Source organism: Limanda limanda, chromosome 10 (assembly GCF_963576545.1).
Source record: "Limanda limanda chromosome 10, fLimLim1.1, whole genome shotgun sequence".
Classification (NCBI taxonomy): Eukaryota; Metazoa; Chordata; class Actinopteri; order Pleuronectiformes; family Pleuronectidae; genus Limanda; species Limanda limanda.
In genome coordinates this window covers 22,271,682-22,296,195 of record NC_083645.1, presented here as the reverse complement: position 1 = coordinate 22,296,195, position 24,514 = coordinate 22,271,682, and the positions used below count along the sequence as shown (strand labels likewise).

Here is a 24,514-nt window from a genome sequence, read left to right as displayed (position 1 = left end):
GCTCTCTCTCTCTCTCTCCTCTCTCTCTCTCTCTCTCTCTCTCTCTCTCTGAGTGAGTGTGTGTCCTCTCTGAGTGTGTGTCCCTGTGTGTGTGTTTGTGTGTGTCTGTACACTCGCCGAGCGACGACCTGCAAACAGGAATCTGAGTCCAGTCGAGCGACCGAGAAAAAAGAAGAAGCAGAAAAACAGGAACCACATAATCTTCGAGTATCTTTGCCATGTCCTCAACGAAGCCGGTCCTCCTCCAGTTCTGAGCCCGTCGAACCCGTCGTCTCCCCGGACGTCGACCTCCAGAACTGGACCCAGAAATTGATGCATCTGGCGCCGCGACGCTGCTTGTTTTGACCGGGTAAGGACGCCGCTGCCCCGGGGCGACCGACTAGCTTCCCTCGGCTAGCATCGCTTCACCCCCAGCCCCCTGCGCATCTTAGCAGCTAATGCTAGCATGCTAAGCTATCTGTGTCAGACGCTTGTGTGTTGTGTGTGTCTCTGTTTGGTTTCTTGTTTTTTAAACAATTGTTAGTTTGTTCCCCGGGTCCACGTCTTCCACGGGTGGTCATTTGCACCAGAATTTCCCCGGTGTTAAATGTCGTTTTTGGCTTTATGATGGGTTGACTGGGAGCTAATTGGGAGCTAACTGCTAACGGTTCGTTCCATCGGAGCTCCTCCGCAGGCACGGGAAAGCTAACTCGGTGGCAGAAGAAGGAACAACTGCCCCTTAAATAAATCAATATTCTGGGTTTATTCTCGTTTTAAAACGCCCGGAGACAAACTGAACGATTCCTCTTGCTTTCACTTCTACTGACATTTGACTCGATGGTTTGTTTTTGTGAGAATTTGACTGGTTTTGGCTGGAGATGCTGCACGAAGCAGCCGAGATGCTCCACCATCACCTGGAGTCTGACGGAGGATTGTGGAGATATTTACATCCAGTGCTTCGTGAATCTGGACTTTCGCTTCTCTTTCTCTTCCCCTGTTGCAGTGCAAAGCTTGTGTAGTTTCGTTTCCTGGTGCTCGGTCACAGTGAAGTGTCTGTGCTGGAATGTTCTGTGGCTCGGTGGCGATCAAAACCAAAGCCCCTGGCTCCTCATGCACAGATCTGTGTGTTATGCATGATCCCTGAAACGTGGGTTTGTAGGATGCACATGCAAATCGTCAGTATGTTACATAACGTGGCTGTGGATCTGTAGGACGCATTGTTCTACATATGTTGTGCCTATAAACACAAGTGAAGGAACCGTCATGCATTACAAATGTGCACCAGAGGACATTGTGGTGCACACTCACAGAACTGAGCTGCTGAAATGAAACCAGGTAGTGTTTCAGCAATAATTAATTATTAAATAGTTATTATACTATGTTCTGTTATCGGTTCACCTGCTAATATAAGTTTTTGAATCACACAATACTCAGACTATCGCAGAACCCAAAGTGATCTCTTTAAATGTCTTGTTTTGTCAACAGCTTCCTGAATTATCGATCTAACTATTGTCTATCTTTAAACCCAATTATTGACGGATATGTACAAAATAATAATGTAACTCAAGCTAATTATTACAGGTGTAACGATGCATTATTCAGTGTTTTATCACAAGTTATTAAAATAATAGATTCATCAATAGTTCAAAGTGGTTAGTTGCTGACCTAATGATCAGCGGTTTAAAAGATGGATGCACAGATGCAGTCCCAAATATTGCGAACATCAAGGATCTGAGTGACGAAGATAATTTGTTGATATATGGATCAGTCGATCGCTTTGGTAATTTTTAAAATAATAAAGCAAGAAATTAGTTGGCTCCCTCTTCTTAAATACAAGTGATTTATATTGCCGTTATTATACTTTATTATTTGCATCAGGCTGTTTTTGGAGATCACTTTGGGCTCTAGGAAAGTGTGATGGGGGTTTTTCAGTGTGACCGACAGGAAGTTATTTATTTGCTATATGTCCTCTTGGTTAGTTTGTGGTACAGGAGGCTCTGTTGCATATGTTTTACACGCTGACTTGATGAAGAGTATATGTGGCTTTGAGTTTGCAAAACACAATATATACTGTACGCACAGATACAGAAGTGATCACTACTTTCAATTGTATTGACATCGTATTTAAGATTCAAAGGTGTATCAATAACTGCTCAGTATTTGTGGTTTTAGCTTCCTTACGTTGGATTTCTCTCTTGAGCAACAATAACGCAAACAAGGTCAATTTTAAAGCTGCAGCTCATTTGCAGAATTCACATGATGTGTTCACTTATCTGAGTGGCTTGTGCAAAAATTGACCTATAGCTACTAGGCTCATTAACGTTTAACTTGGTAGCAAAACAGCTGTTATTGTGCAAGAGCGAGCAGATATATCTATAGACAGTCCCGAGTAAAGGTCAACTGTGCTGTGGTGCTGATGTTGGAAAAATGGTTGCACTCTGCTGTTATACACTTGGGATTGATGCCGTTGACTTTACACCCAGTCGCCTTGTTAATCCTGGCTTATGAAGTCTGTTGCCAAGCTGAAATATAATATGAATGTCATTTATCTTCAAAGCCTTATCAGTTTATAGGCAATGTCGTGTTCACTCCCATCAGGTGCACCTCAGCTGAACCTGCAGCCGTCTGCGTGAAGGAACTCACGTATGCACATACCAACAGAGTCAAACTTCTCCAGCCTCCTGCAGTGTGAGATAAGACTGTGTACGTAGGACCACCCATCGTTTTTATATGGAAGGAAAACAAGTGCACACACAGCGGTCACAGCAGTGTCATAACCACACAGCTCCCTGCAGTGTGGGATTGTTGTTGCCAGGTCAGTCAGTGGTTGTTTTAGATACCGTGGACAGGGGCCAAGCTAAACCGACTCTGGTCCAAATCTCTCTAGAGTTGGACACACACTGTCGCGAATTTGCCAGATTCAGTGAGACTAATCCCAGTGTTATGTTCACACCTGTTTGAAAAGTATGTTTTGTTTTTTAATCAGTCAGTTAATAAAGTACATATCTACAGTAAGACTGGATAATGTCAAGAATCAAACAATGGCTATTATAACCTGCAATTATCATACAGATATCGCTGTATCGAGTAAGAAGTTGGAAACCCAGATTATTTTCACCATGTTTACATTTAGCCAAAAAAATGGCTTCAGGCAGTTATGCAATGTGGAGAGTGTGTAAATAGAGATGGTCTATTAGGTGACTGAAATAACAGAGAAAATCACGTGTTTTGTATTCTATTTGAGAAAGTTAGAGAGAAAGCAGCACAAGGGTAGTTTCCTTCACATCTAGTGTTAATTTATACCCAAAAAAATCCAACATTGGGTTGCATACTCATCAATAAATGTCAACTTTAAAGATGAGTTTCAACACTGGTAGTGTTGTTAACAACTTAACAAACGTGTGAAAATGTCAACAAAACCCATGATTGTCTTTGGACTTCATTTGCAAATAACAAGACAAGAGCAGAGCTCAAAGTTTCAACCATTTCAGGGTATGTTAATCTAGAGTTGATTTTCTAAATTTATTGTTGAATATATTTTAGGAAATAGACAAGTTATGAATTCTCACTATTTAGAATCTGCAACCATTGTTTGATTAGTCGACCAGTTGTTTCAGCTGTAAAAGAGAATTTCACAATATGTTACCCTCGACCAAGACTTGTTATTTGAAACCGAAACTTGCAGAGGTGAAAGGGGATTTTCACTAATTTCAGTTTTACTTGTGAAAGTAGAAAAAAAGTGTGTTTCCTTATAATCTATGTATATATTTTTTTGTTTTTTTACAATTTGTCATCAGCGTTTTGGCCACAATTTGCTCACTTGATAGTTTTGTGGGTAATCCCAATCAGGATGAGACAATGTGATGATATTGTGTGTAGTAGTCTTTTCTGCCAAGATATTTATTTTTTCTTCTCTTTTTTTAATCTGTAGTATGTCATTGCAGACAATACAAAAAATAATTGAGCATTTGCACTGTGACATTTTTGGATTCACAGTTTTTGACATCAGTTTGAAGAAACCCATTGATTTGTCAGGCATTTAATCCACTGAAGTTCACGTTTTTATCTATTAACCTTTTCTCAATTGAATTACTGCAATATCACCTCAAATGTATTTATTGCAAGCTACATCTACATGATTGAACATTTAATCAGCCCCTTAACAAAAATGTTCTGTTCCATAACAGTTGCTTTCATGTAACATGTCACTAGTCATTGACCAGGTATTTGGTATGACATGCTGAAGAAGCAGAAGGCAACAGCTTCACTGTATAGAAGGCAGATGGAGAAATCCTGCCCTGAGCAGCTGAAGTAATCTGAGGGTGACATGTTCTCAGTCAGTTTAAAGCCAGAGCTCTAACTGTACAGCATCTGCTCAAGCCACTCGAGAGATTGCACTGTGATGAAAGTCACATGACTGAAAAGATGACTCACGCCATAGCCTGAATCTGTATTAACCACTGCACTAGTCACAGGATCTATGCATTGGGTTAAGTGTGTGTATGTCTGTTGGAAGATATTTTCAAATATTAGTGTGATGGGAAAGCTCCAAGAGGAGTGGTTTCTTTGATACACGGAAGAGAAATTAAGAAATACGTTGTAAATAGTAAATGGAGAAACTGCAGTTTGTCTGGATACAAGTAGCCAATGCATAAACGTATATACAGTATGTCTATGATTTCCACAGTGCCAAGCCAAATCTACATTTAACAATTTTATTTTGTGGATTGATCAAAAATACATGTAGCTAGATATTGGTCACTGTCTCAGCATCGAATCTCTTCCGCGTGGTGTGAGGCAGACTGATGTTAATGCGAGTACATTGGCTAATAAATTAATTTGGCTTTGACCTCAGAGTAAAGCCTCCCTGGCATCAGTTTGGCAGTAGTGCAGCTTGGCATGGATCGGTAAGTCGGAAACTGTTTTCAAGCAGCAGACCCACTGATCAAATCCAGCCCACACTGTCCGGGAGCCTCTCAGGTCACGTTAGACTAAAAGCCATTGCTAACCTTGTTTAATTACAAAAAAGAGATGCCTTACTGAGGCTACCCTTAATTGGTTGTCTTTGGCTTTTGGGTATAACCAAATTTGAATATCATATTAGGACATTTCATTTCTTCTTATATTAACAAGCTGTTTGATAAAGGGTAAACATAAAAGATTGCATAGGTTTAATTAAACCATAAGTGTTATAACTTCTCCAGTGCATCGGCTGGAAGTGCTTCTTCTTGGTGGGCGTCTGATGTCAGATGGAAATGATGCTGATGGAAGTTGCAGCTGGTTTTTCCAGGTATGAGTTCATCAGTTTTGAGCGAAACTGAGTGAGTTTTGAAAACATCTGCTCACGAGAACAGTTTGTACCCAAACTGCAAACTTAGGCTCATGTCTCCTCATGATGTGAAAACCCTCTGGATGTATTATACAGGTTATAGAACTCAATGAGAAGGGGGTTGTTAGTTGTCCAGTTTAGTGACAATTGAGATTGACCTTCATCACTGTGAGTGTGTCTCGCAAACCAGGCAGACGTGCTTGTCTTTTGCGACAACCAAAAACACTTGTAAGTTAATTTCTCATGAAAAGCCAGACACTTAAACAAACTACAAATGTAAACAAAGGTGACAAAAAGCTTTATTAACCTGTCAGTTCTTGTATGCTCAGTGAGATGATCCTTCGAACTGCACTGTCAGTCTGCTTGGTTACTGTTTGCCTGCTCCTCTGCCTGCTCATTTGTCAGTGTTCTCCCACAGCTGCTGTGTCGGTCTATTGTTTACACAAAGACACACAGATGGAAATGACAAGACTTGCACGATGCTGTGCAGTCTATTTGTTCAGCCTTAATTGAGTCTTATTCAAGCCTTCATATACTGGCTGTTTACTCCATGATATTTAACAACAGGCTTGAGATTTCTTCATTGATTAACTGTAGTCTCACTTTCGTATGCCACCGCCGCTGCTTCCATGGAGCTGTGAGGCACCCACTGTAGAGATCATGGCGACAACAGATGGAGAGGGATCTCTTTTTTAAAGCAGCACAGACAGAAGCCTTCTGGCTCGTATTCCAGCGTGCAGTGTTCTGGAAATTTCCATCAGTGTGAGACGGAGCAAGAGGGAGAGGTGATACAGTTCAATACTAAATCAATACAGCTCCATATCAATGTCACAGACGAGGCTCTGCTAAGGTATCACAAGTTGGTATCGCACTTAATCCACGATGCACAGAAGATGCTGTGAACTGTATGTTCTGTGTTGTGAATCACGCAGCATGTAATTATCCAATGTTATAATAAAATTTGCTCCACTCAGGCAGACTAAGAAGATTTGTTTCTGTGTCTTTATATGAGGTTTTACATTAATGTGACTAAATACATGGATTTATAAGTTTAAATTTAAAATGCTGTCCACACGATTTCAAAAGAAGGGTGTGTATGATCTAGGGAGATCCATTTGAGAAAATGTATAATTTGATATTCAATTTCAGGGGCAATTTGGGGTTCAGTATCTTGCTCAAGGACACTTTGGCTTGCGGAGTGAGGCTGGTATCAAACCGTTGACCTTCTCATTAGTGGATGACCTGCTCCACCTCCTGAGCCACAACTGACTACCTGAAATGGCCTATTCCACGTTGCCATCCATGTTGCCCCACTATGTTTCTACGGGAGCCGAAACACTGGCTGTAGAGTAGGCCTTTCACATTTTTACAATACCTCAAGGCCACCATAGGTTCTCGTAGGTTTCTTTGAAGCATTGTTGGTGGAACAAAACTTGAATGAAGCCTCTATTTAATGCTGCTTTTTAAACCTTCAAACACCACAATGCTTTGTAAAAGTAGAGACCTTCCTTTGACTCAGGGTTATGACTTTCCCCAGTAAGTATGACCAGCGTGACTTCAATGGACACATTTTTGTAGTTAAATGTGACCTCTGAAGTGCCAACAGCAGTAATTGTACGCAGATAATTACAGTTTAAGTCCTCTAAAAAGGTTAGAGGATCATTCAGGGATACTCACGATAAGAGCTGCACTGAGGCTTTACAGATGTTGGACATCAGCCTTGTACATGAGGTGGTATTTACAAGGACATGGGTTTTTAATCAGTTGAAGGCCAAATAGTTAAAAATAGCCTTTTTTTGGCAAATTGTGAAAAATAACGTGTGCAGCAAAAAATTTCAGAAGAGATTTAATGTGAGGAATTGTTATGAGCACAAACTTTTTTATAGCAATCCACAAAAAATCTTAAAGTTTAATTGCATCAAAAGAAACATCCACAGAAAGAGTAAAGAACCTGCGTGACTGTTCACCCAGATGGCAACCAAGCAAACTTGATGCAAATGTCCCAAACACAATGCGGCCTACACTCCCACAGTTGCCAACACAGAGCTGCACTTGTTTCCACTGTAGGCGTCCAAGCAGTTTTGCAGTGTCACAGTCCCTGAGGCTGGTGAAGAATGAGTCTTACTGTGCAGTTCTTCACAACAGCACTTCTGTGTGATGTTGGCCCTTGTATTAAATGCTGTGGAGAGTGACACTAAAGGTTGGGGCAGGCAGACTAGGATTACCTGGAGTGTAGAAGCAGGAGTAAAAACCTCCTCCGTCTATGGCAGATGCCATGAAGGACACTTTACCCTGAAAGTGGAAGTGAGTGGGAGCAGTTGACCTTTAGCGGCTTAACGGAGGGGAAATTGTGCCCTATATGTTGTTCTGATTTTGCTGGATAAAGTAAACGCCACCAAGGAGTTTTTAAAAGCAGTAGATTAGAGAGAAAGAGACTGCACCTACTGATTATTTTCTTGATTTACATTTTGTCTTCAAATAACAGCAAACACTGAAATAGGGCCGCAACTTCAATTGATTAATTTACCTATTTTTGCAGATTTACACTGAGAAAATTCACATTACAATTGCCCAAATTGTTGTTTGTTGTTTGTCTCATCAGCAGTCTAAAAAACAGTTACGTTCAAAATACATAGGAAAAACAAATAATCTCATCCACTGCAAAGCGAGAACAGGTATAAAATATGTAAATGAAAAATCTGAACAGTTAATAATTTATGAAAATGATTGCTACGTAAAATTTTGTGTCAAAGAAAAGCGATAATGATTTCTCTTTCCTTTTTCCTACTGTCCAATTTTAACATTAAGACAAATCTTTGAGAGTAATCTCTTTGTGGCGTGCTCTGCTGGATATTACTTGAATATAAATAAGTGGAGGGCTTCTTTTCGTTTTCAGGGTAAGAGATAACAAGGCCTGAAAAAGCTCACGTCCCCTGTAGACATGTGCTTATTAATTTATCACTGACAGGCTAGGCAGGGAGGAGCAGCTAAACTAGGCTAGGACAGTGAGCTGCTGTTACTGACTCAAGGGCAAACACTGGCATCTCTGCCTCTTTCTCTTCTGCTCTGACTCTCCTTACCTCAATTCATCTTTCTTTCCCGTCACTTCCTTTCTCCCCACTGCTTTCTCTCTCATAATCTCCCTCAACTGTCCTTCTTTCTGATGCACTTTTATTCCCCGTATCGCTGCCACTCCTGCTTTACTCCTCCATCCGTCTGCATCCTCGCCTCACAGCCTGACTTGACCTGCTGATGTCCGCCTCCATGAACCACTTCGTTATTTCAAAACCAATGCTGTCCCACAGGTTTTGGATAATAAGTGCATTGAATTAGTACTTTGTGACCATAAACTCGATTAATTGTTACGCACTAATTCATAGATTTATACCTCAAACTAACTCCCATCCTGACATTCATCATTTTATATGGGTAAATTAATAAATTGAATCATGTCTAAATATAACAGAATTATTTCTGTGACATAGTGTGATGCTGCAATGGAAACTTTTTGGACATATTTCATTTTTAGGCTGCTGAACATTTTTCAATCTTCAATGGCTTGGTCTCATAATTTTCCCATTCATTATGCATTAAAAAGGTTATTCAAGGATATAAATTAATAAACTGATGGATAGATTTTTCAGGCGTGTAGATAAAATCAAAATTTCATGGTTTGAATTAATGCAGTTTTTATGATGCCCCGTTAGACGTGAGTTTGTCAGTTAGTTAAACCAACTGACTATGCAAACGAGAGACTGCACTGATGAGATTAAATGTATCTTGAGTGCATTGTGGAAACGGTGCAGATAGACAAGCAAATGAACAGTTAATATTCAAAGTAGAATATTAAATATATGCATAAGATTGCCTAGAGGTGAAGGGCAAAACACATTTTCTATCATGTGACCTGTCTGTGGAGTCGCTGTTATTTTTGTTCAAATTTACTTGGATGACAATGACCTTAAAAATTCAAACTGTTGCACCACTAAACAGTTTCAGAAGCTTTAAAATGTCAGTGTGTGGTTGATAAACACTCTTAACTCAGATACACGGATAAATACGTAGACAGGCAGGTAATAATTGCGAGACAGGGAGACAGATTGTCTCAGATTTAGCGATAGCAACTGGAAAATGTCTACATGCTTCAACATAATTCAACTCTGGGAGTAAGCTTGGGTTAATAGAAGTCAAAATATTACAATTATCTTAGTCTTGCACTTGAAATGATTGTTTAAAAAAAAAAAAAAGACCTGCATTGTGCAATCGATTAATTGTTTCATTCAATTTTTAAACAAAAAGTCCAAAATTGTCATTATCATTATCTTAATGCACATTTTCAGATTGGTCTTCACATTTAGAAATCTGTATAGACTTGCAAAGCTAAATACAGCTAACTTATTCTAGGATTCATTGGAAAACGCACACACAAATTGAGATATAGCTACATAACTCTACTCACATTTTTAAATAGTTTTGCTACAATATTGGCCCTGTAATCAGTCTCCACCTTTGGCGCACTGCCCCAGTTAAACAGAAGAGCTCAGTGCAGATAGGAGACGGCTTAAAATGTGAACAGGCAGGTTTTAGGTCAAGTTTTACAACCACTAACCTGAGGGTTTGTTAGGTGTTTGTGTGTGTGTGTGTGTGTGTGTGTGTGTGTGTGTGTGTGTGTGTGTGTGTGTGTGTGTGTGTGTGTGTGTGTGTGTGTGTGTGTGTGTGTGTGTGTGTGTGTGTGTGTGTGTGTGTGTGTGTGTGTGTGTGTTTGCGTTGGTTTTAATAGAAGGTGTATTTCCTTTCTGTGTAATTGGACACTTTAGACCACAGGCTTTTACTTGCAAACCTTTGCCGTCTCAACAAGTGGGTGGAGTCCACGCTTAATATATCAGTGGTTGGAGAGATTATGAAAGGTTAGATGTAGGTTTGGATAATACAAATCTCTCTAATTTAAGGTTAGCTAGTCAAATTTGCCCCTCTAATCTAATCCATATTATCCTCTTCTCTTATTTTTTCTGGAACAGTCAAGACAGGCAACACTTCTTGAAGCCAAATAGTAAAAGCCTTTGCGTTATCAGGCTTGAAGCTGCAAAATGTATATAACGAAAACACTGCATCAAGGTTAAACCAAAGCTTCATTTGACAAAGGTTATTCATAGACTTTCTGTCTAATGTTTGAAAAAAACACAGTTTCCATGAGGTGACACATTAGGACCAAAGTGAATGAGTTGAGGTTTCAAGTTAAAAGTTCTCTCCTATTTCAACACTTAAGAGCACTCTTTAAAGATACAAGACTCTTTCAAACAAGTCCTGTTGGAAAAGTTTCCCTACACACTTCTATTAAAGTAGATATGAATCTCACAATTGTGTAGCTTGTTAAAATGATTGACCCTTGTAGTCAGGATTTTTGAGTCGAGTAAATCTAGGCTGCCTGATTGAGGAGATGATTCAGTCCAAGGTCTAACTCTGCAGTAAAAATGTCAGGAGAGGTTTTTTATTTCATCTGTGGCAGCAAGACATGTTTCATGAGCTTGCGGGAATCCTGCAGGTTACGCTTTGTTGATTGAGTCAAAAAGACGTAATGCAATCGTCTTGAAGACATTTGCAAGCCTAGCTGCATAACATATTATTCAACTGCTGCTGTAGGAGCTGGAGTCTCTTAGTCTTTGAATATAATATGACCCTAAAATGCCTTGTCGTGTTGTCATTTGTCACATTTATGACACGGAAGATAAGGATTCAATTTACATGTGTAATTATGTAGGGAAGAGATTCATTTCTGTTTGTCTCTGCATACTTGGTCTGTATGTGTGTGTGTGTGTTTGTGTGTGTGTGTGCTTATTTGAATGTGCCAGGTCATGCCTATACTGCAGAGTAAAAGGAAATTGCGCTCAGTGTCATGGTCATGGGATCTCAGTGTGAGGAATGGACCTGATAGCTAAATTTTGGCTATATATTCATTCTCTCATTTATGGTTTTATGAGTTTTAGGCCAAAGGACAGAGTTCACTAAGTTCACCCGTTGCTCAGAGGTATTGCTTGTTTTGCCGTTTAAAGATTTTGAGTAAACAGATAAACTGGAGATCAGGGTTTATCATCATTGTTTTTCCTGGTGGGGGTAGAACTGAGCCGGTGTGGGGTGTACCAGGCCCGGGGCAGACACCCAGGGAGCCTTTCAGAGCTCCACTAAGTCCGCTTGCAGAGTTCATTCTGGGTCTTTTCATACATGTTGGACCATAAAAACAGTTTTTACTGGCTCTGTCAGTAATTTACTGTTCCTCTCTGTGCAGCGCACTGTCAACCCAATCGAGCCAAACCGAGAGCGTCCTATCATCTCCTCTGGCTCTCCATACTTTGTTTAAATTTGCAAATTCTGTTGTTTTTACAGTCTGAGTTTTCACTTGCGTTCGATGACCGAGCACCACGGCCACCTCGCAATCCTCTATGCAAGAAAAACCCTGATCTTGTGAAGAGTATTTTCTCATTTATTTTTAGGATTTTTGCAACTGATATATCAAATAACTGAATACATTCTATTCACATTTGTTTTGTTACCCCTGCGGTTCATAGACTTTGATGCGGGAGTCAGGTCAGTTTTAACTTCAGATTCCTGCTCTCTGACCTTTTTTCTACTTCTATGGATTTAAGCTGACCATGACAGTTTGTTCCGTTATAGTTAACAAACTGTTTCACTGCTTTGAGCTCCGGCTTTTGAGATTGAAATGATGTAAGTTGGAGGAAATATGTTTATTTATTTAAGACCTTGTGAATATTTTTCATCTGTTGCATTTGCTAATTAAGATAGGAACAGATTTTTTAGTTTATCTTTATCCCCTTTGGCTCTTAATTACATTCTTATTGTAAAGTATCATTTTTCTTTTACATTTGTTGTAGTTGACAACTACAGGTTCAACCAGCACTGGTTTAGGTGTCTTGGTGTGGCTAAAGGAATTTGTGATAAGACGATGAAATATGATCAAACCATGAAGTCTGTGTAGACCCATGACTTTGAAGACATAAACAGGCTTACATTTTTAGAAATTATTTTTCCAATAATGTGCAAGCATGTGAGTGGTCAACAAAGAGCAACATTATTCTGAACACAGAAAAGTTCAGAATAATGTTGTCTTGATTTTTAATTGAGTCTCCCCTTGTTCACTTTTGTACACGGTGTTGGTCTCATATTCTCCTCGATCCTCTTTCCCATGTGGACCTCAAGTTGTAAAAGCACTGTCTTAACTTTCCCTCCTAACAATGTACCTCATTGTTGAGCAAGAGGCCGTCAAGCATGATAGCTGGGATTAAGACGCAGAGACGGACAGAAAGAAACACAGACAGCTATTCTAGACTGTTCCATTACTGACCAAATCCTTGCCACAGAGGCCTTTTAGGGTCAGTTAGCAGACGAGGCCCTGCTTTGGGAACATTGAGTTCACTTATCTTCCACTGTCATGGTCCTCATCCGTCTGATAAAACAAATGTGCTGACCCTGGCAGTAGCAGGGCCACATTTGGTTAAAGGTGTATGCACCATGGTACTGTGCTGCTTAGAAAGTCAAAAGATTGAGACTCATCATTATTTTATTGTATTTGACAAAGTGCTGTAGATTTTCTTGTGGCTCAGTTTGCTGAAAGCAAAATGCTCTGGTTTGTTGTACCTTTTTGTTTCAGTGTTTAGGGCTCTGACCCAACACAAGAATTTCAGCACAAAAAGCTGGATTTTCTCTGGCTTTTAAAGAGGCTTATACCCTAACAGGACCAGTTCAGTAGGTTTTGGAAAGAACAGAGGCTGAAGAATGCCTTTTAGAGGACTCTGCTAACTTTGTGAGCAAACATAATACTCCCAAATCCCAGATTTACTGATGCTAAGTAAAAGAAAACACTGAAAGTTAAGTTGGAAAACTGCAGTTGTACTGGAGTTGAATAACCAACATATTGTTGGCACTCAGTAGAGTCCATACACTACATTCAACTTAATTAAATTAAGCAGCATAGACACATATAGATATCAATCCCATAAATATCTTTTTTTTTCATCAGGATCCATGAATTATTCCCTGAGAAATTGGTGATAAGGTCAAATATTAGTTAATTCACAATGTAAAAGAAAGTGACAAAAAACAAGTCCCTGCATCTGCCCCTTTCCGTCGATCCAGTCTAAAACTTTTGGGTTCTTTCTTGCCCCACGTCCCATCCTTCCAACAAGCTTCGTGGAAATGTGTCCAGTCGTTAAAGCGAAATCCTGCTGAAACCAAACACACCAACCAACGGACAGGGGTGAAAACATAAGCTCCCTGGTGGAGGTAATTCAAATTTGTGAAGGATGTTAGCCTTCAGGTTACTGAAAAAAAAACAGGATCACTTAAAGGTGTTTCCATATTATTCCTTTACAAGGTCATTTGAAAGAAAAAATGAATAAGTTGGTAGGTGAGAGGGTAAAAGAAAATGACCAGTGGGACATGCAAACATTTCAGATCAGGTTCATACAAATTCATATGCAACTGAATCTCAAGGTTCAGCTGTGTGCACCAAGGTGGTGCTTGTGAAATGAATGGTGGAGGCAGGCACAAGTTTCATTCATTATTTTCTACACCTGCAGAAGGTTGATCCTTCCCTTAAAGAAGCTCAGGTAATGACCATGCTGATCAAACTCCTTGAAGCTGGGACTCGGCTTCATCCGCATGCTGATAAAACAAAGTCCAACCTGCCTACTCCTGCCATATTGTTTGAGTAGCAGTGAGTCATATGAATATATAGGTTACATATGAATAAATCTCACGAAGCAGCTTGTGGTTTTAAGGAAAAAGGAAAGCGTAATCTGAACCTTCTTTTCTTTACCTCAAACATGATGAGGTTAGCAGACAAGTCTGCCTGAGCTCATTTCTGTCTGATCTATCCCTTTTAAAAAAATTCCCTAATGTTTTTTGTTCTGTGTTGCTTTGGCGACAGCGCTGCACCATCACTGCTGGGGTTTCACTCGTGTCTGGAACTATTAAGATGTGAGAATTCACAATCGACCTTGGAAATATACATCTGCACGTAACATATTGCATAACCATCGTAACATTGTAAGAGTAATATAAAAACTGTTGGTTGTAAAAGTTTGACAGCCCATTTTATGATCTTCCTGATAAAAGAACCATTTTAACAAGCGTTTGGTTCAGAATCACATCTGCCACTGAGCTGGAGACAGAGAAAGGTGGCTTCCGCTAAAAGCTGTAATTCTGAATCAGCACTGTCCCACAAAACTGGTAATAACATTTACTGTACTTAAAAGGTCATGGCCAGGATTTAAGTTTTACATGAACCCAAAAAAGGATTTAAACTGTTTATTTTAGTACAAGGGCTTAGTCAGACTCAGATATTTTTTTATATATATATTATTTAATTTTAATACCAAATAAAAATGTAGGACAATAACGAATGATTAATGATTTAACACCTTGCTTTTACTTAAATAACTGTTTCCTGATCTGTAATTTTTAAAGCACTGCATGTATCACGGTATCTTGAGTTTATAGCTTTCAAACCGTGGCACAGGGGTTATTTCCATGTGATTTTGCCTAAACTCTCTAAAAACGTGCTTATTAGTTAGTATAATTAGTACAAATTCTGTTACTTGTCCCTGTTATCTGATAGAGCATTGTTTGAAGAGCTTCGGATACTGTTATGATTTATTGATCTAACTCTTTCTGTAAAGAAAGATGCTTTTGCCTTTGCCCTTTGAAAGTATTGAGCAGGGAACATTTAAAGGAACAGATACTTTCTGAGCTTGTGTATTTCTTAACTCCGCTCACCTCTACTCTGCTCCTCCTGACGTAGAGGTGATGCAGAACGTCTTTAAGTAGGTCAGACGGATTGTGTAACATGCAGCATGAGGATGAATGAAAGAAGAAAGGGACACAAGAGGGGAGGACGGAGTAGAAAAGCAAGTCTTACTCCAGTAAGAGGAGAAGGGAATGAGTGTGAAGCTCATCCAGAGCCAACCTGGTGCTTGTTAAAGACCATTGTTCCTTTCCAGCTCGTTACTGCTTAATGTGAGTGTTAAATCTGTACAAAATACAGCTTTTCTAATCGGAACGGTAATTCAGACAAAATCTAAAACCAATCTTGTATAAATATGCTCAGATTTGCATTGACCAGCACGAAGTTGATTGAAGTGATTGTTTTCATCTACATTTGAATTTCACTCTGCATCTGCATTGTGTTTCATTAATTTTCTCCGGCACACTTTTTAGTTTTACATTTCTATATATTAAAATATCAAGTTAAATTCTAATTAATTTCTCATTAACTTGATAATCAGGAGTTAAACTAAATTTTTATCTCTAGCAAATTTAGTTTTCTTTCTTACTTTATCCTCAGTTTTGGTTTTTCATCTGTTTGGTTTTTCAGTGTCTTCCCGAGTTTGTAATGCTCTCAGAAGAGATGTGTTAATATTTTACCATGACCATATTCCCACATGGACAAACTCAAAGGAGATAATCTGTCTTCATCCACACTACAGACGTGTACAAATTCTGAAGCAAACATGAGTGCACATAGTTTACCTGTTGTTTCTCTCTCCCTTACTCAAATGATCGATCTGTTTTGAGCAAGAAACACGTTTTCACTCTCCACACACTCATCAAGCACACACATACATATTCACATGTATGGAAACCTTAAGACATCAATGCACATACATGTTCTGAAGTGGCCACAATTAACATGGACAACGCCCGCCCCCCACAGTCTGATTCAAAGTGATAGTTAACTTCAGATGGGCATGCACAGACATGTATTTGGACACACAAACCCCGGCTCAGCTTTGGAGCCTCGTCTGTGTTAGTTTAATTATTGTGTTCAGTCCTCCAGCTGACTCTTGGGCAAATTGACATCTCAAGCCTGGAAGTAAGAGGATGGGATTAGAGAGGAAGGAGAGGAGAGAAATAAAAGGGGGGAATTGAAAGGTACAAAAGAAATGAAGGTAAAAAAAAAAGGGAGCATAGCAAATGGAAGGACAGGAGGACAGGTCCATCAAACAAAAACCAGGAGAAATCCAGTGGATACTTTTTTAGCAGTGAATTACTTTAGCTTCAGTTTTTCTGAGACGTTTGTAAGTTTTAATTGGGTTTTATTCTGAGACACATTTCGTTTCTAAAAATATGTTTTATTACTAATTTGTGTCTTCCCACAACTATATGACTTTTAAAGTTTGAGGACGTTTGTAATCCGATTCCATTTATTCACTTCATCGTCTTTGTGGTTAAATCTTTGGCCCAATTTGTGTCTCCGGTGATCAGTTTGTGAGAAGGTATTTTGACTGTGGTTTACAAAGTGTTTTCTTGATTCGTTGCATTTATACCTTCAGTTGCAGTTGCTTTAATTAACTGTTTAGAATATGGGTTAGCATCGTCCTGTTGCAAACAGCCTGGAGCTATTATGAGAAAGAGCCATAAGCAGGCATTTTTAACCCTTCATTGTATAATCTCTAATTTATTTCAGATGCAGTGGCGTGTGTTTGTGTTAAACAGCACGGCTTGTAATTCTTTCTTGGACATTCTGTTGATATTTGAATTTCTGTGAATTGGACATGTTCAAACAGCCAGTTGGCTATTCTGTCGTCCAAGTTGAAAGAAAGTTTGCGTTCGACTGCCTTACAAAAGAACTGAACTTGCTGGTTTACACAGATGGCATGGAAGTAATTATCTGTGGTGCCCACATGATGTTGCAGCTAGTGTCTGTAATGGTGGGGTCTGTTATTATTCTAAGTTGTAGAGTTGGTGTTAATGCTCAATTCAAAATTCAAAATGTTTTGCTGTATATTAAAAAAATAAATGTACTTTGTTCTTTCAATAATTTTTTAATTTTATGCTGAAATAATATAAAGAATTGTAAGAATCCTTTTGACTCAAAATCAAAAAGAAGAATCAGAAGAAATTCCAAAAGGTTATGAGATGTTTATAACTATATAAATACTGTTACTTACCAAAATCCATGTTTTCTTTTCTCTCAACTCTGTCTCCACCTTCACACTTTTCCCCTCTCACTTCTGCCTTCATCTCCTTTCCTTTTCTGTGCACTCTCTCTCCTCTCTGTCTGTCCTCAGTGCAGCTACACATAGTCCTGCGAGAGGATTTGCGGTCTGTCAATGAGGAACTACCGGCTGATCTTCTGCCACAACCTGAAGCAGCCATAGATGATTCAGTGGTTCTCTGGCCAGGGGAGGAGAGGATAGGATACACTTTCACTGCTGCACGGTGAGTACACACACACACACATACACACACAAACACATATATACAGACACACACATAGATACAGAGGCAGTGGTGGAAACACTGCAACAGGTGAAGTTGAGGTATTGTCTCACTCAAGTTGACAAACTGGTTGGAAAAGAAAAACTAGTGTATGGCCAAACATTGATTGGTCATACACTATGTATGTAATCCTAGGCCTGTAGACTTTTGCTTTTCTCAGACACTTTAGCATCCCACTCAGAGAACTTGTTCATTATTAACAAAATCCAAATGCTGGGTAGAGTCTCTCTCTGCTCTTAAAATAGCCTTAAATCTTTACTAGCATTGATTCCACAAGATGTGAAATATTTGTGTAAGATTCTGCTCCCTGCTGACATGATTGCATCACAAAAAATCTCTGAATTCATTGTCATGTTCAGCTTTAGATTACCTTTGGTTTATGACATGTTGCTGGAAGCAGCCACAGAAGACAGGTACATTGTTTCCATAAGGGGATACACATAGTCAGCCACAGCACTTAGATAGGCTGTGGTAAATTCACAAACTTTAGAGTTTTGGTTAACCTGTGTCTACTGCAGCCTCAGATTTCAGTTCTTGCCTGACGGGAATGAAAGCCCATGTGTTTTTTTAATCAGCCTCCAGACTAAATGTGCTGAGAATTCTTAGGCGCCTTTCTGCTCACTACATTGGTAAAGAACAGTTATCTGAGCTGTCCTTTCTGGCAGAAACCAATCTGGCAATCCATCCTTGACCTCTCTCATCAACAAAGAATTTCTGTCCGCAAAGCTGCTGCTCACTTTATAGTGAATACACATCTGAAATAAGAATCTTAGATATAAAAATCCCAGATCAGTCTTCGAAGCCACTTAAATCAAATTGTCTGCATCCTTCACCAAAGCTCTTATTTATTAAATCCTCCAATCTCACTTTTTTTGTCTTATTGCCTTCCCTTTGCTTTTTTCCCCTTTCTTTTCAAAGACGTGAGGTCTTGGCGGGTTCGTGGTGAGGAGGCGGCCATGAGGAAGAGCGTGTCTCTGTTGCCAGGCAATGAGGGCGGGAGCTCGGCCGGCACCACACGGGTCTTTGGTGTCCCTTTGGAGGAGGTGTCTCACACACAGACAATAAGTGGCCACGAGGTTCCTGCCCTGGTCAAACACATTGTCGACTACATCGAGGAACATGGTGAGTGATGGACACAAACGGACAATATAAACAGACAGTACAAAACGTATACAAAGATCAAAATGTTCAGCTTTTTCCCATTAGTGTAAATATCAAGTCAATATCCCGGAATAATTCGTATGTGAATCACTGCCGTAAATCAGAATGCACAAATCCAAAGTATTTGGGTATCAGTGCAACAATACCAATACATTTGATTGTCTGATTATGCCAATAAAATCATATTCTTGCAGAGAATATACAGTTATTCATGCTGAATGAAACCTCATGACACATGGTTTTATTATGGCAACTTTTATTTGATTAGGTTCTTTTCTATTAACATACTTACTAACTTACTAACTTACTTGATAAGTTTTACATGGACTATGTTTTATTGATGTTTGTGTCTGCACAGACTATTTAGCATTGTGTGTTGTTGAGCCATAGTGAATGCTGTTGAACCTTTGAGCATTCATGTTTGGAATTTTGCTATAAGTCATCACTACCTTTACTTTCTTCCATACACACACACGCACACACACACAGCTACTGTTCACCTGCCATGGCTGTCATATGTCTTTAGGGGAGAGATTGTTCATGTTATAAGATGAACTCTGAATGCACCGGCTGCTTGCTCCTTCATCACATAACCATTCTGTCGACTGCAGATCTTATTGCTTTGTACATTCCAACATATTTAGTTGATGCATGTTCCAATAGAAGCTGACAATGAAAACAATGACACACCGGTTTTAACGTGATCACCGAGAGAGGGTGGAGTAAACGGCTGATAAACTGGTAAAGCTTCATTCTTAGCAAACAAATACAGTCCAAACGCCTATTTCTGTCTCTGACTTTGACTCTGAAAAAAGGGACAAAAACATTTAGATAATCTACGGGTCAATATGCCTAAACATGGCTTTGATGGCTGCCACACACACACACACAGCTACTGCTGATATGCTGTGACTGCTCTTGCATCAAAGATATAGTTTATGTTATAAGATGAACTCTGAATGCACCGGCAGACACGGTCTGCTTCCCCCTTCATTACATAACCATTCTGTCAACTGCAGATCCACTTGTCAAAACAGAGGAGCTTAACCATGGAGAGAGGAAGCTACCAATAACACTGGTCCTGGACCTTTTCCACATCCCCCCTGGATTATTTCTCTTTAGTCCTTGCAGAGCAGGGTTGTTAGTCTTATGGCATTCTCTTTTTAAGCTTTTTAGGTTTCAGTTTCAGACATTTTGTTCTGACAGATGAGAGGGATAAAATTGGCAACTTTGACTGTCATCAACCAAAAAAATTCACAAACCAATGCCAGAAGTTGTTTGTGTTTGGCTGGTAATGGTAACATTACATCAGAATTTTTATTTTAAATGCTGTGATACATTTTTGTGCCTTGAGATGCATTGTCGGTGTGAACCGTGAAGAGATGTAATGAGTCATTTGGATTTGTTTATCTTGTTTCACTAAATCTAATTTTCTCTGGTATGTGCAAACTGACTAACATCTCATTTTCAAAAACATTCATTGCACACAAAGATCCATTTGTAGAATAATCTTTTTTTATATTTACTCTCTGTCTTACATAAGATGCAGGAAACGTGTGGAAAGTCAATAAATTATTTACAGAAATAATTGAATAAAGAAAAGCATCCAGAAGATGAAAGTATTAATTAATTTTCAGTTTTAAAGCTTTCAAACATGTCAACAAGACCATAGTGATACATATACATCTATATATCATTGGAAGTAATTAGAGCGTGTTGTATAGGAGTAATCATTGGCCTTGGGCTTGGGAAAACCAGTACATCAAGAAAGGATTTCTAACATCCATCTACATTGACAAGTCAAACAATAGAGAAAGCTTCCTTTTCTAATTTCCTGCATTGTGCAGTGAAAACTCTTTGTCAGGACATTTTCTTGTCAAAGCTGTCAAGACAGTGTTTTCTTTTCTTTAACTGTTGGAAGGAAGCTTCACCTCGAGTCCCCTCGAGTGACCAGCGAAGCAGGCCGGTGCTTTGTTTGACTGCTCGTCCACATGAGGTTATGTAATATGTCTCTAATCCCCCGGGGCTCTGCTGGCAGCAGCACTGCCAGTCCAGAAGTTATTGAGCCAGTGAAAAGGTCTTACTGTCTCTTATTTCACTTGTGTGTGAAGCTGGAGATTTTGAGTAGAAGCAGGGTGATGGAAAATGAGCTAACCAGGTAATTGGATGTTAAGGCCGAGATGGAAAATATAAAGCACCTGAAGGTGTGTCGGAGCAAAGCGTTGGCATCTGTGACGGATTAAATTCCTTACATTGTTTGGACAAGGACTAAATGCTTTCGCAGATATTTTGTTTTGTTCCACAAGACTGAGCAGTGTTTTAATCAAATCAGTCAATCAAATATGTCTGTGGACATTGTTGACACTACTTGACATTGTGATACAAAAAGGAATTTAGTTTTTCTTACCCGTTGTGTCCCTAATGTTAACAGAGGAGAAATCGGTGAACAGGAGTAAGAAGAACTAACCAGGCAGGCGTTACAGAATCCTTGAGTCACAACATATTACCACTTTGACGTGTTAAAGCATTGCCTATTGTGTTTTTCAACCATTAGTTTTTTTTTTTATGTCTTCGTTTAGTGAAGACATAAAAAACAACAGTTTTGTTATCCATCCCAAAAAGTCTGTAGTTGGGTAAAGTGTATATGGTGCAAATATCCTAAAATAATCTTCTTCTAAATTTCCATTTATTTAAATTTGTAAAAATCCGACCAAGAATTGTTGTAGTACCAACAGTAGTGTTCAGAGCTGTGAAAAACACACACATGTTTTGCAAGGGATTCATGTGTCAACACAATCCATAATACAAACACAACATTATGTTGCAAGGTGAACAGATAGTTTGTTACACAAATGATTATGGACATGTCAGCTATTATGAAAGTTCCAAAAATCCAACTTGTTCAGTTTTCTTTCTCGTTCTTCCCCACCTTTCTGTCCTGGTTGTTTACAAACACATATTTTGCCTCAATAATCAAACCAAGCTCAAAGTTTTAAATATCAAAAGTACACTATAACAGTATTCCAAGTATTAATACATAACTAAGTAATTATTGCCGTTTCTATCATCAGGTCATCTGGACCTGGAGGGGCTCTTCCTGGTTAATGGCAACGCAGAGCGTGTGGATTGGCTGCGTCAGCGCTATGACAGTGGTGAGGAGGTGGAGCTGGAGAAGGAGGCTGACCTGGCGTCAGCGGTCAGTTTGCTGCGGCTCTTCCTTCAGGAGCTTCCTGAGCCCGTTATTCCAACAGCGATACAGGGACACATTCTACAGCTACACCAAGGTGTGTGTGACCGGGACTTCTTATACACCTCTAATGCTCTTATGTATATTTCTCCACACACTCGCCCCACTCTCTTTGTGTCCACTACTATTTTTTCGGGTGCTTGTTGCAGATACTGATCCATTTTTGCTTCCCTTTGGTGTGAACTTTGATGGTTTTGTAAATCCCCTGTTTAGGGCCTAATCTGACCAAATACCAAGGCACACAAATAGAAGTGAAACACACTCTTGTTCTTCATTTTTGGAATTTCTTAAAGATGGTATTACATTTTTTAACATGTTATGATTGTGACTATGGAGACAGATCCAAGCTAAGCTGAGTATACATAGTACAGTGGATCTCTCTATCTCTCTATCCTGGATATCTCTTCCTCTACTGTTTCTTTGAGTTGCCTTAGTTATTTATTCTTAAGTTATAGGCATTTTTTTGTAAAAACAAAGAAAAGATAATCATGATCAGAGTTTCTCTCAGAATTATTTTTTTATCTGTGGGGGCAGCCTATGCAGGAAAACATGAAAAACCGTAACTTTCTTGAGTTGTCTGTTTGGGCACTAGTCCATCTATGACAGCATGGTCTGTTGTCTATGTGTTTCTAAGAGAATGTGACAGTGTCAACAATTGAACACTGTAGACAGCTCCACGAAGCAACAGAGCAAACAACTTAAGATCTTTAATGTTTTTAGGGGAAGTATAATTTATTTTGGGTTCCTAATTAAAACAATGGGAAACACAGATGTTGATTGCTGGTATTTTGGAATATATCATTAATGGTTCTTCTGACCAAAATCAGATGAAGCAATCAACAAAATAAGGAGTGGAAATAGACCTCTCCAAATTTCCCACGTTCTTCGTTTTTAATCTTGTTTCTACTTTTTTTACATTTGTTTCTATGAGAGATAATCTGCTCTAATCCTCTTCTAATGTAGATGGTGGTTACTGTTGCTGTCATGCAGATTGCAGCATTAGTAATGTTTTTACAGGCTCTCCATTTTATGTCATACATTTTTAACTTTATTCTATAATGGGACTACTGAACTACAGCAGGAATTACTCGGTCCATAATCCATATCCTCTTTCACGTTATTTCACCTCAGAGCGTTGAACACATTATCAACTGTGTCATACTTTCACAGAAAGAACACAAAGGAGAACAGTATAATTTACACACAGTCATAAAAAACCTGTGTAGCAGCATTAAGTGCGGCATGTATAATGTGCACTGGTGCTAATGGGAATTATAAACCCACACCCTTTTTTGCAGTAAAACAGCTTACAGTAATAACAGTGAGTTAGAGATGTGCAATGGCGGTTAGGAGCATGCTAATAGTTGCATGTTTAATCATAACCACGAGTCTATTTTGAACCATCCCTAGATTACAGCAGTGAGGAAGAGCTGTGTAGAAACCTGAAGTACCTGCTGCAGCAGCTTCCCCAGCTGAACTACGGCCTTCTGCGTTTCCTGTGCCGCTTCCTGGCCAGCGTGGCGTCCCTTCAGCAGGAGAGCTGGAACATCGGGGCGCTGGCCGCCGTCTTCGGGCCAGACATATTCCAGTAAGACGCCTGTACAGGGCCATCTCATAATTTTGATTAACACTATCACTGTGCCTTTGCAAAAAAAAGCTAAACTATCAAGTATTATGTGCAGAAGACAGGCAAGAATATCTATTTAGCTTTTATTTGATGTTTAAATTACTATGTATGAGCGTGAAGTCATAATTTATAGCAACAGAACTGCCTTCAAATGTATGCATTAGAAATAAAATCATCTAGCTCGAATTGGCCCATATCATCAAATCAACAAAAAGGAATCAGTGTTGCTGTGCTGGAGAAATTGATTTCACTGAAGCCTCACATGTGACACTGCAGCTGGTACAGCCACAGATTGGACCGACAGCTGTACTGCTATGCCTTCTTCATTTTACAATGATCAAGAAAGCATCCATGTGTGTAAAAAATACGTCAAAACACATAAGCACTTTCACAGACGTTTATTCAGCTACTAGAATTATTGAATATTCAATAGGTGGCATCGCACAGACAACACAACCCTTTCTCGTCCTCCATCTGCAGTCTATCATCAGAAGGAGAGGACCTCCGGGACCAGGAGACTGTTAGCAGAGTCCTGGCAGAGCTGCTGGACAACCAGGATTGCCTGTTTGACTCAGAGGACGATGATGTCTCCACCACCAACGACTACAGCTCCATCAACGAACAGGTACTGCTCATCTCAACATGTCTCCCCATGTCTGCATCTTCTCAATCACTCTGTCTCTTTTTCTCTTATACTGTGAATCACTATCTGCTTGCATATCTGGTAATATACAAATAGTACACATTAAAGAATAAGTGGTTTTATTAATTATTTTGTTAATTAACTTTCCAGCTGATGCACCTTTAGGTTAAGCTGTCAGCAGCAAAACATTTCATCACATCTCATAGAGAAGTTGCCCTCTTAACGTATAGTCCT

The 24,514-nt window shown here is 39.4% G+C and overlaps 1 protein-coding gene across 4 annotated transcripts in view; it reads left to right on the top strand.

Moving 5' to 3' along the window:
* The first annotated feature begins 71 nt into the window (after positions 1 to 71).
* The window catches only part of fam13b (family with sequence similarity 13 member B), a 60,053-nt gene continuing 35,610 nt past the window's right edge, over positions 72 to 24,514 (top strand). For all 4 annotated transcript variants that reach the window (XM_061079363.1, XM_061079364.1, XM_061079362.1 and 1 more), the window contains exons 1-6: positions 72 to 349; positions 17,392 to 17,542; positions 18,521 to 18,724; positions 21,835 to 22,047; positions 23,421 to 23,598; positions 24,118 to 24,262. In XM_061079363.1, coding sequence (XP_060935346.1) covers positions 18,559 to 18,724; positions 21,835 to 22,047; positions 23,421 to 23,598; positions 24,118 to 24,262 — 702 coding nt within the window. In that variant the 5' untranslated portion in view covers positions 72 to 349; positions 17,392 to 17,542; positions 18,521 to 18,558. The remainder of the gene's footprint in view (positions 350 to 17,391; positions 17,543 to 18,520; positions 18,725 to 21,834; positions 22,048 to 23,420; positions 23,599 to 24,117; positions 24,263 to 24,514) is intronic.